At 40.0% G+C, this 12,019-nt stretch overlaps 1 protein-coding gene across 1 annotated transcript in view; it reads left to right on the forward strand.

The window, feature by feature from the left end:
• Nucleotides 1–12,019, forward strand: part of usp9 (ubiquitin specific peptidase 9) — a 37,713-nt gene continuing 25,694 nt past the window's right edge. The window contains 6 exon segments of the mRNA XM_018702662.2: nucleotides 1–501; nucleotides 5,114–5,382; nucleotides 7,558–7,703; nucleotides 8,008–8,087; nucleotides 8,783–8,895; nucleotides 11,249–11,467. Coding sequence (XP_018558178.1) covers nucleotides 5,281–5,382; nucleotides 7,558–7,703; nucleotides 8,008–8,087; nucleotides 8,783–8,895; nucleotides 11,249–11,467 — 660 coding nt within the window. The 5' untranslated portion in view covers nucleotides 1–501; nucleotides 5,114–5,280.

A 12,019-nucleotide genomic window follows, 5' to 3' on the forward strand; every position in this document is an offset into this window, starting at 1 on the left:
CTGGTTTTAACCAAACCACGGATCAGATGTCGCTGCCGGAGCCGGAGTCACTTATCGAAATTGAGGGGGGTTTTATGCCCTTTCCATTCAGCGGGTGTTGTGTTTTCTGAACTGCACTCGGTTGCGGTGCAAAGTAGCTCATAGACAGCGCTGACTGCTGGAATTCGCACAATCGTCTGGCCTGTTTTTACTGAGCAGCATTTGTGTCCGATTGCGCTTCCGCCATGTTGAACTGATTCAAGTTGTGAGTGACTGCTGGGACCGAAGTGACAAGCCCTAGGAATCGGACTAGACAGAGTTAGGGGGCTGTTACCGCGCCGGTGACGCAGGAAAAACACCCAGAAGCAGGGGAAAACGTAGGAATTAGATCTTTCTAGTAACAGGTTTGTGTCCTGCGAAACTGTCACCGATATAGGCCACGTTTATGTAATATACGACGACACCATCGTTCAAGGCTGGACGTAGCCCGTGAATAGAGGGGGAAGTCATATCAAATTCCTGGTGAGTTGTTAGCTAACTAGCTCGGTACGCTGGCTGGTGATTGTTAGCTGGCTACGGCTAATATTAGCGTCAGCTGGTGGTGGATGCAAGGTAACATTAATGTATTTTGGTTACTTGTGTTATTCAGTCACTGGCGGTTTTATCTCTATTAACTGCAGCTCATCGATTCTTTAGCAGTGTCAACGCGATTAAACTGCAATTCATGGTCTTAACAGTACGTGTGGTCTCATTAGCTCACCTCGAAGCCAGGCTATCGCTAGCTACCCACAAATAGTCCTCGGCACTGTCTACAGACTGAGAAGGAACATTTCCTTTAAACGTATCATGTTTACAAGTTACTGAAATTTTATTTTCCCGTCATCAATTTTATATCTCATGAATAACAGCTTTATGAAAACCATATTGTTTTTAATAATTTGCTTCACTTGGGTTTCTGCTATTGTATTTTTAGTTTGTTTTAGTTAAGTTATAAGTTAGCGTTGGACGATACAGGTCAGAACACTCAGTTAAATTTCAGGAAATAGACGACTCCCCTGTCACTAACATATTTAACGTTATCTAAGATGGCTAGCTAGGTTAACTTATTTTGAATGCTGAGATGGCTGCAAAGCGACGTTAAGCTTAATCACAGATTGCTCGTTTATTGATGGAAAAACTAATTAGTTGTCGAGTCATATCAGTAAGCTGCTTGTCAAAATAGAAACGTTAACTAAATGCACCTTCGGGTATTTACTCGCACGTAAGCTAACGGCTACCTAACATCAACTGTTTATCTGGATTGCTCCTCGCTAGCACCGCCGTTGCTCAACACAGTTGGTCAACTATAACGCCGGGGAAAGTGATGGCAGATTGATTGTGATTTTAGTTACTAACCAAACTCTCTATGTGCTTAAGCCAGTTAGTTGTGTAGCCAAGGTTTGCTGGGGAAGTATAATGTCAGGCCCGACTGAATAATGAGGCCTGCGTGTCTCAGCGCAGTGGGCTTTGGACGAGGCCTTCACCGCTCTGCTGTCTGGGCGGATCGCCTTGCAGGCTAACCTAACGTTAGTTGCCGCAGCTAGTTAGCAGCAGGCGTTAACTAACTAAACCAGCTGTTAACGGCAGTAAAGGCGCTAGTTTGTCATTGTGGTTACGTAATGTCGTGTGTTGTATATGCACCTGCACTGTCTAATTTTGAAGATGTTCCACAGCAACATACACAGTGTTACATGACCGATCTCACCGTCTACAAGATGGTTTTTAAATAACACTAACGTTAACGTTTCATAGCCGGTTCAGTCCAAAAGGCCGCAGTTGTACCTAGCTTAACGTTTGTCCTAATAGCGTCTGCTGCCACCGTTTATGTATCACTTTTTTCACACTGTTGATTAGACATAACAATGTTTTTTGTGCGTCATGAAAGTAATCCACCCTATCCACCCATTAGTAGATAGTTAGCTACCGAGTGGTTTTACTGATAGTAGCTATACACGAAATGACATTTCGTTTTCAGCAAACCAAAGACACTCGCCGGATCTTGCCTGTAATAACCATTGTAATGTACTGTTTGTAGTGACAGCTGCAATCTTAATTGCTGATGCTGAAACAAGAGTTACTGGCCACCTGTAAAATAGGAAATAATTTAGTTTCACTACCCTGTAAACCAAGAAAGCTGTCTAACAGTAGATAAACCAAACACAAGCTTTAACTATTTGTTTCACACAATTCGTATCCCACAAGAAATTTGTGGCTACCCATTAAATAGACTTACAGCCACTAAAAGTCAAATCAGCCAGTATACCTATACCTTTAGTATACCTATGTAAACTTGCCATCAGGCATTGCTTGCAAGACTGCTGGCGTTGGCTTCTACAACCATTATTGTTCCCCAGCAGGGCAGAACAGCAGCAGTCGTTGCTCTTGATGTTTACACCCTCAAGTTTTGGGCTGTCGTCATTGTATCGCAAATTTTTTTTTTTTTTGCATAATGTGCATCAACCAGTTCTTATTTTTCTAGTCATTTGTTAATCTGGCAAACTGTTGATGTTTCAGGGCAGAGGACTTCAGGGAACAGGCTTTTAGGAAGTAAAAGAAATTGAGATCATAAAGACACTTGGACTCCTGTCCTCTAGAGTTTGTCAGCACTGACAAGTGTTAATATTGATTATAGGAAGACTGAAAGGTGTGGTGTTGATTGCCTTGACCGATGTGCACAACGTAATTGGCAAGTTTTGAATCCCATCCAGTGGCACTGAATTTGCATTTGGCTGATATGTGTCTTCCAGTATATCACATGATTTTTAATTGTGGCTTGATGGTTGTCCAATGGCAAGAAACAGGAACTAATAAATAACATCTAATTACTTTTTTCCTTTTAGTATTAGACAGCTTGTCTACTGCTGATATGAAGGCATGTGTGCTGGTGTATTGGCCCCAAAAGTCTCCATAATCCACATGTTTATGATTGTATAATCCTATGTGGCTTCCACTCTTTTAAAATACGAACAGACTCTATTAGTTTTATCTCTACACCTTTTTGGAAGCTGAAAAATTAATATACTGCATTAATCCGAGGTGTGAAGCTTTCAGATTGAAATCCAGCATAAAGTTACCTTAAAAAGGATATATTTATTTTGAGCATTTGTTGTTGATCATACAGTCAAGTGCCACTGCCAGTGCTGAATTGGCAGGCTGTATCATGTTTCACTGATTGTCATATTGACATTTACACAGAAGTTCCCAGGTCATATTTTCTTAGTTTATTCATCAGTTCCATTGGTAATGAGCATGCTGCACTCGCCAAGTTATTTGCTGATGTCTGGGAATGGCAAGACATTACTAAAACGTCAGACAGGTGAGGGAATATACATAATCTGACAGTTATTAGATGCTGATGTTTTATTTTTATTTCATTGTGACCATGTGAGAGACTTCCAGCAGAGAGTTGCATGCAGGTGCATGTGGTGCGAGCAGGACATGCAACAAAGGTCCCTCAGCCAGAATCAAACAATGGCAGTTGTGGTTATGTGGTATGCCCGTTAACTATTAGGCTATCAGGATGCCACAATCAGGCAGGTTTTTAAAAAAAAAACTCCAGATTAGACAGAAGTCTTTTTTTAATAGAAATTGAAATGCAAATGGTATTACCCAAACTTCCTGTGGTAAACATCCTTCACAGTTTACAGTCCAACTTCAGGGCTCCACTTTGACCTGCCAGATTCAGTTTAGTCATGCATTCACACATGATAGTGAGGCAATGTTACTGACATTAAAGGTTTTTATAAATGACGTGGTTTAGATAATATGTATAAACTGTTCTGTTCTTGCCCATTGGACTGATGCCTTTATCTATGTCACATATTTTCTAGTGTTCCAGCGGTTACTTCAGGAAGCACATTTTCATTTTAAGCATTAAAAATCAGAGCCAAAACAACTAAAACAAAACCCAAGTTGTGAAAAACAGTATCGGCAAAAACCAAAGTATATTAAGAGGATAATAGAGTCCACTGAGACATAGGGCAATATAAATAAAACTGTCTTGACTAGAAATTATTGAAGTGTGTTCAAAGACAGTTTAATGATGTCTTGTTATAATTGTGGTAATTATCACTCTTAAGTGAGCACAGTCTATAACCAGAGATGCATCAGTTAATCAGGTGCCAATCAAAATGAGATAATATGTATTACTGATGACTAAGTTAGTAGTGTGTGTTCAGTGTGCCATTCAGAGAAAGTTACTAAATAAATGTAAAAGTGTTTTCACTTCACACTCCTTCGTAACTGCCCCATTGCGACCATACACACCTGAGGCTGTATGTACACATCTAGCCTCACACAAATGGGAGATGCTTCTATTGACGTTGGTGGGAGATGAATCCTGGTGGCAGTGTAATGTGGCTTCTTGTTCATAATGCTGTTTGACTGTTGGGGTCCTGTTTTAACAGCAATATGCAACAGAATTTCAGCGTTAAGATGAAAACCTGATACTGATGATATTGAGGTGTCCCTCACCTCAAAACATCTCATCCAGTTTTGCAGCTGCTGTGACAAAAAGCATAGTGGGACATAAGACGCAACAAGTGTGGGGCAGTATTATTATTGTAAGACAAGAGGGACTGGTAGTGGCAGCAATCACTGCAGTATTTTCTCCAGGTTTGCAAATTTATGTGGTGTTTAAAAGATATGAAAAGGTCTGTAAGTAATATCATTTGACATTTGAAACTACTTTGTGGTAATTTACTGAAGCATCTATAATTGTAAATGTAAGATGATGCAGTTGCTGACTTTGTCAGGTGTTATTAAGATGTAATGAGTCTGGAAGAAATTTGTTATTGGTGCTAGATGTTCTAAACGTAATGACATTTAAATCAGTGAGCCGTACCAGCCCTTCAAGGCCTGGCTGCAGCGTCCTAATTCATAATGTATCTAGTCGGTCACTGAACACAGAACTTTTGTTAGGTGGCTCATTAGAGAAAGTGGTCAACTAACAAGCAGAGCCCAGTTCAGAATTAGCTGATTTAGATGGTAATTTCTGCAGATTATAACCATCTGTTAACCTATTTTGCTTGTGTATTGCATGTAACTAAACCAACCAGCTGATAATTCTGACCTTTACCCCTCTTCCCGGCTCCAGGTTATGCAATGGTCTCAGCGGCACATCCAGATCTCCAGGTGCTTGTGTCCCTCTCTCGTGTGTTCGGGCTCTCTTCCCTCTGCTCTACAGCTGAGGTGGCTGTGATTTCCCTCCTGGCCAGCGCTCCCTAAGAGGCCAAGATTGCCAAGATCTGCCCTGTGGCGAGCATGACGGCCACCACGCGTGGCTCTCCGGTGGGGGGCAATGACAGTCAGGGCCAGGGCCAGGCACCTGATGCTCAGAGCCAACCCCCACTGCCACAGAACCAGGTCAGCATCGTCTTTCCAACTCAACACACACCCATCTTTGAATTTTTTTGATCTTGTCTTCTTTTTGCTAATGTAGTCATCCAAATGTGTGTTCTCACCTTTGTTTTTTGTGCATTGCACCCCCCTTTCCCACAGTACACATGTAATTAAATCTACCTGTGAAGGGACAGTGTGTTTTTTTAACATCTCCCTTTTTGTAACTTCAGACACTGCAGCACAGCGTTTTTAACCAGATATTGCTCGTACCTAACCACACACAGATGCCTAAGGGGACGAGAAGGGAGGGGAGGAGGGAGCGGAAAAGAGGGAGAAAGAGAGTGAAGGCGAGGCATCAATGAACAGAGCCTCTTGAGTGATGGATAAAGGATATGTGTGTGTGTGTGTGTGTCTTTGTGCGTGTGCATGTGCAGGCCTGTGTTGGTTAGAGATGAGCCGTGGTAAGACGTGAGAGGCAAGCTGCCTATGTAGGTCAGCCAAGCAGAAGGAGCCTTCACCACACACCCCCACATTTCATATTTCTCAGTTATGCATCTCTTTGACTATGTGTATCCCTCTTGCACTCTCCCATACACAGCTGCTCACACCACCACTGACATTCATACACACTAGTTAGATCAGAAAAGAAGTAAAGAAGGGAATGGTCATATTGGTGCTTAAATACACATCCATGAATACACGTTGTTGCCTTTGTTTCTCCAACACCAAATTTGTATTTGATAGCACCGTAACAGAGATCCACCCACACACTAACACATTTATACTTCTAAAACAACCATGTCAGCCCTCAGTTTTTGTTTCCTTTGGGTAGATAAAGATGAAAAGAGCATTGCTCTGAATGACCCGTACTATGAGAATGAGGATTTGAATGGCTTTGTTTTGAGCCTTTCAGGAGAGACACCTGCCTCTTTACACCTGCATACATGAACACTTAGTGACAAGAACAATGGGAGCCCTACCCCTTTACAAGAAGTGAGCCTTTTCGTTGGCATATGTCACTATAGAACCATGTTTATTTAAGTGCAGTAAAGCTTTGACTCTTGCTTTGCAGGCCAATAAATCAGTTGTGCCTGAATCTTGCACTTTAAAAAAGAATATTTTGACCAGAAATAACTGAATTTGCATCAGCTTCACTGACAAATACAGTTTGTAGATTTGGATGATTTATGCAAGAATGTATCCATTAATAAAATGTACATTCATTCTTTTGGGGGTCTAGTGAGGCACTTTGGTGCATTAAGATTGGGGCCCATTCATACTTTTTTGGTTTGTTTTTACTTATTTTTTGATTGATCATTATCAGCCACACAAAGCCAGGTCTATTTGTGATCCTTTGTTTGATCAGAGTATACCAGTAATCAAAAATGTCCCATTGTGTTTCATTAAAACACTGCAGTCACACAACCTTGATAGTGATTGACCAAATGAGCGTGCAAATTAAATAACCAGCAGTCTGCAGTTTGAGTTAATGATATGACAGTAAGTGTCAGTGAGCTAACAGGAAAAGATGCTGATGACGATATTGGTTAATAACTGCATCTGAACATGGATGAAGCAAGGTTGACTAAGTCTTTTTTGAGCTTATGTTATGTTATATTTAAGTCATATTTCGTAATCCATATATTATTACAAAATCGAAACAAGGTATTCTGCTGGTTGAGTGGTTTAATAAATATGCCATCTAACCAGGACATTCCTGGACTGAGTGTTTCCTGTCACAAAAGCAAATCTCAACACCAGAAAAAAAGAGAGAGGATTAACAGTTGCAATTTTGGTAACAACATGGCTGTTAGCATCACATTTTTCACCCCACAAGTGGTAAGAAAATAACAATAGCAAAGTTCTCTCTCTCTGTTTTGTCTATCCAGCAAATTTGTTTCCTGGTGTGTTGTGAGCATTACAGCTTAATGGGGCCTCTAGCCTCATCATAAACTGGTGTGTTTTGTTCATGAATTGAAAAACGATTATTGCTATCAGAGCATGCAGTGAAGTATTACTTTCTATGTCTAAATTCCATTTTGAAGGTGCAATTTTTTTGACAATGCACTGTGCACAGGATGCCCTGAAGCTTTATTTCCATCTGTCAGAGATAGTATCACCGTCATATTTTGGTTATATGATGCATCCACAGAGATCAATAGGAATTCTCTTGATTTTGATTGTCCCTGGTTTTTACAGACATCATCTCCTAACTCATCTAATGAGAACTCTCCAGTGAGCCCACCAGATGAGCAGGGCCAGGGGGATGGGCCCCCTCAGCTGGAAGAGGAAGAGCCCGCTTTCCCTCATACTGACCTAGCCAAGCTGGATGACATGATCAACAGGTATTTTACTCAGATGCTAATGTAAAGGCAGCATACAAGGTCACCTTTATTCAGTGGTATGACTTACATCCCTTTATTACAGAGCCTTCTTCTTTTTCCTCCTGATCCTGTATTCTCTAAATGTTCTCTCCTTTATAAGCATTATCAAATCAAGCTGAGGCGTATTTTAGTTCACCACTCTCCACTGACTTTGTATGCTCCGTAATTTGCTTCACATTCAGTCTGATCACATCACACATGGAGGGTTACCAGCACGGTAAACTGGGCTCTCCTTTTTTATTCATTTGTTCTTTTCTTCTTCCAGGCCTCGTTGGGTTGTTCCAGTTTTGCCAAAAGGAGAATTAGAAGTCCTCTTGGAAGCTGCTATAGACCTGAGTAAAAAAGGTAGAGATATCACAAACATTATTTTGTGTCTGAGATGCTCTCTGTCATTCACATCCTGCAGGCAATATTTAAATTTTTTTTTAGGCTAAAAGGAGTTAAAATTGAATGTTGTAAGATAAATTAGGGATTCACCAATTATTTTCGTCTTTTTTAATTATTAATGTAAGAATCATATTTAGCCAAATTAAATTGATAAATCATCAAACTCTTACTAGATTATAAAAATAGACAATTACTTTTATGTCTGTTGACTAAAAGATTAATCGACTGAACATTTCTTCAGTATTGTCAAGCCTTTTCCCACCTGGTATTTCCCTCCTATCAAATACGCAGGACCTTTAATTTTATTCTGCCTGCATTTAATGTCTCATTGTTTCACAGGAATACATTTTTGTCAACAAATGACCTTCTTCATGTCAGCGCCTAAATTGAATTATCACCCTTAGACTGTTGAAATGTTGTTGAATATGTCAAATAATGTCGAAAATCTTGTCCTGGTTTTTAGTCATAAAAATGTATTAAAGATAATTGAATATGCCTCTCTGATGTCTGCAGGCAGCCTGCTGTTTGTCTTTGGTTTTGTCCCTCCTTCATTTTCTTAAAGGTTGAATGTTTTTACAAATGAATGTCTCTCATTTTACATTGTAGCACATTTCACATGAATGGTATTAAACAAGGGATGTCTTTGCTCGCAGGACTGGATGTGAAGTGTGAGGCATGTCAGAGGTTCTTCCGAGATGGTCTTACCATCTCTTTCACAAAGATCCTGACAGATGAGGCAGTCAGCGGCTGGAAGTTTGAGATTCATGTGAGTCTTCATTTTTGCTGTGTATTTTGGTACATGAAACACTAGCTTCTTTAAGCCATAGGATCCAATTGAACAGTATGGGCATTTGAGGGAGCATTTAATGTTTTCTAATAAAATAATCACCCCAAACTGCACCTTTCAGATTCTTTGAAAGGAAATATGGCTAATATATGTAAAAGCACATAAAAGCTCAGTTTTATAGGTAAAGCCAGCCTTGACAAAGGATAACTGTCTTTGGAATTTGACCCTGCTTTCAGTTCCCACAGAGTACAGCTACTACTCTGTGCTGGTTTAAATGGAGGGGATCAAAGTTGTTATGAAAGGTTGACAAAAATCCATGTTATTATCAGGTGACATGAGTCAGCATAGTAATCTTTATTTATTTCTCAATATCTTTGCCCTTATCTCATTGGATGTGTACATTGTTCAGATTGGGGTCTTGCCTGTAAATTGAGTTTTCGGTTTAGTTTTCGCAGAGCTGAGGCAAAGAGGCAACGCCAGCAGTGATCAATGATCTTTTTGTTAGAAGTAGCCGAGGCTGGCTTGTTGTGCTGTATTAGGGAGATTGATCTCTGGAACCTTTTCATGATAAACCAGTGAGACAGACAAGGACTTAAAGGAGCAAAATGTCATTGTTTCTCCTGTCACTTTTACTTAAAATAATGTTGACTAGGTTTCTGTGTTTTTGTCTAATCTTATTTTAGTACATTACACAGAATTGTACTTTATGTTTCATGACCCACAGCTGCTCTGATTATTCTCATTAATCACTTAAAAAATGTGAAACCAGACTCTTGTAAACTGCATGACTGAAGTCTCTAAAAGCCTCTCTGGAATGTTTTGATGAGTCAGTCCCATATTGATTACTCATATCTGGTTACTTCAGACCTGCAAACCAGGCAGGAGCCATGCAGGAGGAGCAGGGGATTGGCATTTTAGTTGGATGTGATTAGGCAAAGTTCTTATTTGTTTTTGTTCGCACATCAAACATGTTGATGTAAGATGTTAGTAAAGGCATCAAAATGTAAGTCTTATGCATAAAATGTTAGACTTGACAGGTAGTCTATTTGAGGAGGTTGGTCTGTGGTAGCTGCTCTATCAATGTTTGCTTGACTGCTGTGTAACTAGGCAGAAACCATGAATAATATAGTATTCCTCATATTTCCAGGAACTGTGTATTCATGTAATGGTATCAGTTATAGCCGTCAGTTTTTTTTTAAACAACGAACATAACATAAAGAAATTGCACCAAATGGTTGAAATGGTAGTTTGAAGGCATAGCAAAAAGCAGTCAATGTAAATGTCTTGCATTATATCAGATATCTCTATTGCATAATAGGAACAGTAATGTTATAGTAACATATTTTCAGCTGATCTTAAATTTTTTCTAGCCTGTTTTGAACGCCTCTGAAATAAACTTTAGAGCGGAAGAGTAGAATATCTGGTTAATGTGCTAGCATGATATTTCTAATTTAGACCTGGGTACTTATTATTTACATGGGTATTTTATTAAAATGGAGAGCTTTTTTTTTCCCCCATCTCTGTCCACATTTAAATGTGAAAACGTACTGTCAGGACAAACCACAGGTGATGACAGAACTAACTGTAAAGCTGTGGAGGAGCCTGAAAAAAAGTTATTACTGATTTCCTGTTTGCTAACAACAATGGTACATTGAAGGTTCAGGGTTAGGGTCAACACTGACAACAGAGTGTCTGAACATCTTCACCCTGAAGTCCCTTTTCAGTGACCTAAAACACATCTTATATGTGGACAAAAAGACAGAACGCAGAGAAAAAGCTATGTTTTAAAAAAATACCCACGTATAGGTGGACTAGACTTTACCTTGCAAACTCTTGGTTTAATGGTTCTGCACATTAAATATTGCAGCTACCTCTTCAATCCCACAGCTGTTAGCTGTTAAGGTTGGCGCTGATTTAATGTAGCCCAGTTTGTACTTGTCAAGAAACAGCGGTTCTGCAATTTTTATTAACTGGCAAGAAGAGCAGGTATATGTACCACACATGTTCACTGTTCCATACAATGGGTGTCGGGGATTCATTGCTATTCAGTTCAGATTTGATAATTATTTACGAACTTTCTGTAATAAAATACACATGGGCCACGTGTGTAAAACAGGTCAAAATGCAAGGTAATTAAACAATTTTAACAACAATTTCCCACAAGGGATTAATAAAGGATTCTGATTCTGATTAATTAAACCAAAAGTGGACCACAGTTCTTCTCTGGGAGGACATTGTCCAGTTGGCCTTGGAGCTCATTGTTCTCGTCTTTCTCTCTCTGTCTCTCTCGTCGTCCGATTATTAATATGTCACTTTCTTTCTTCTTTCACAGAGGTGTATCATCAATAACACACACCGGTTGGTGGAGTTGTGTGTGGCCAAGCTCTCTCAGGACTGGTTTCCTCTACTGGAGCTGCTGGCAATGGCCACCAACCCTCACTGCAAGTTCCACATCTACAATGGCACACGGCCCTCTGAGACCGTCCCCGCCGGAGCACAGCTGGCTGACGATGAGCTCTTTGCCCGACCACCAGACCCACGATCTCCTAAGGTGAAACACTGCAACAGCTGACCAAATACGAAACACGTACCCTTAAAATAATGTTCGTGTTTTTTAGGTTAATGGGACTCTTTCCACCTCATTCTTTCAACTTGCCAGGTTTTAACTTTTTCTTACAACTGACCTCATTGCTTTTTCCTAACAATTCTGTGATCAGATGACTGTCTGAAAAATACTTTGAACAGTCTAGATTGTTCATCATATTGCTGTACAAATTTGTCAGTGTTAGATGATAAATATTGTTAGGCTTGTGGAAAGTTATAAATCATCTTGTGAGGAAGAATCCTGCAGAAAACAGTTTTCTTCCTCAAGAGGACAGTCAGCCTGTCTTTCTTCCTCTTACATGAAATCCATAGTGGCATTTTAGTCTCACCCTAAGGGGCCTTGTGAGACAAAGAAAGTCCTTCTGTGGAGTAGCCTGATAACAAAAAATATGGAACTCACAGTCCATAAGACACTTAGTGCTTGTGTCAGAAAGCAGATTGTATAAAAGAGAAGGTGGATACACCAGAGAATAGGAATTTCATAGTGAAAGAGTGATGA

Source organism: Lates calcarifer, linkage group LG1 (genome assembly GCF_001640805.2).
Source record: "Lates calcarifer isolate ASB-BC8 linkage group LG1, TLL_Latcal_v3, whole genome shotgun sequence".
Taxonomy (NCBI): Eukaryota; Metazoa; Chordata; class Actinopteri; family Centropomidae; genus Lates; species Lates calcarifer.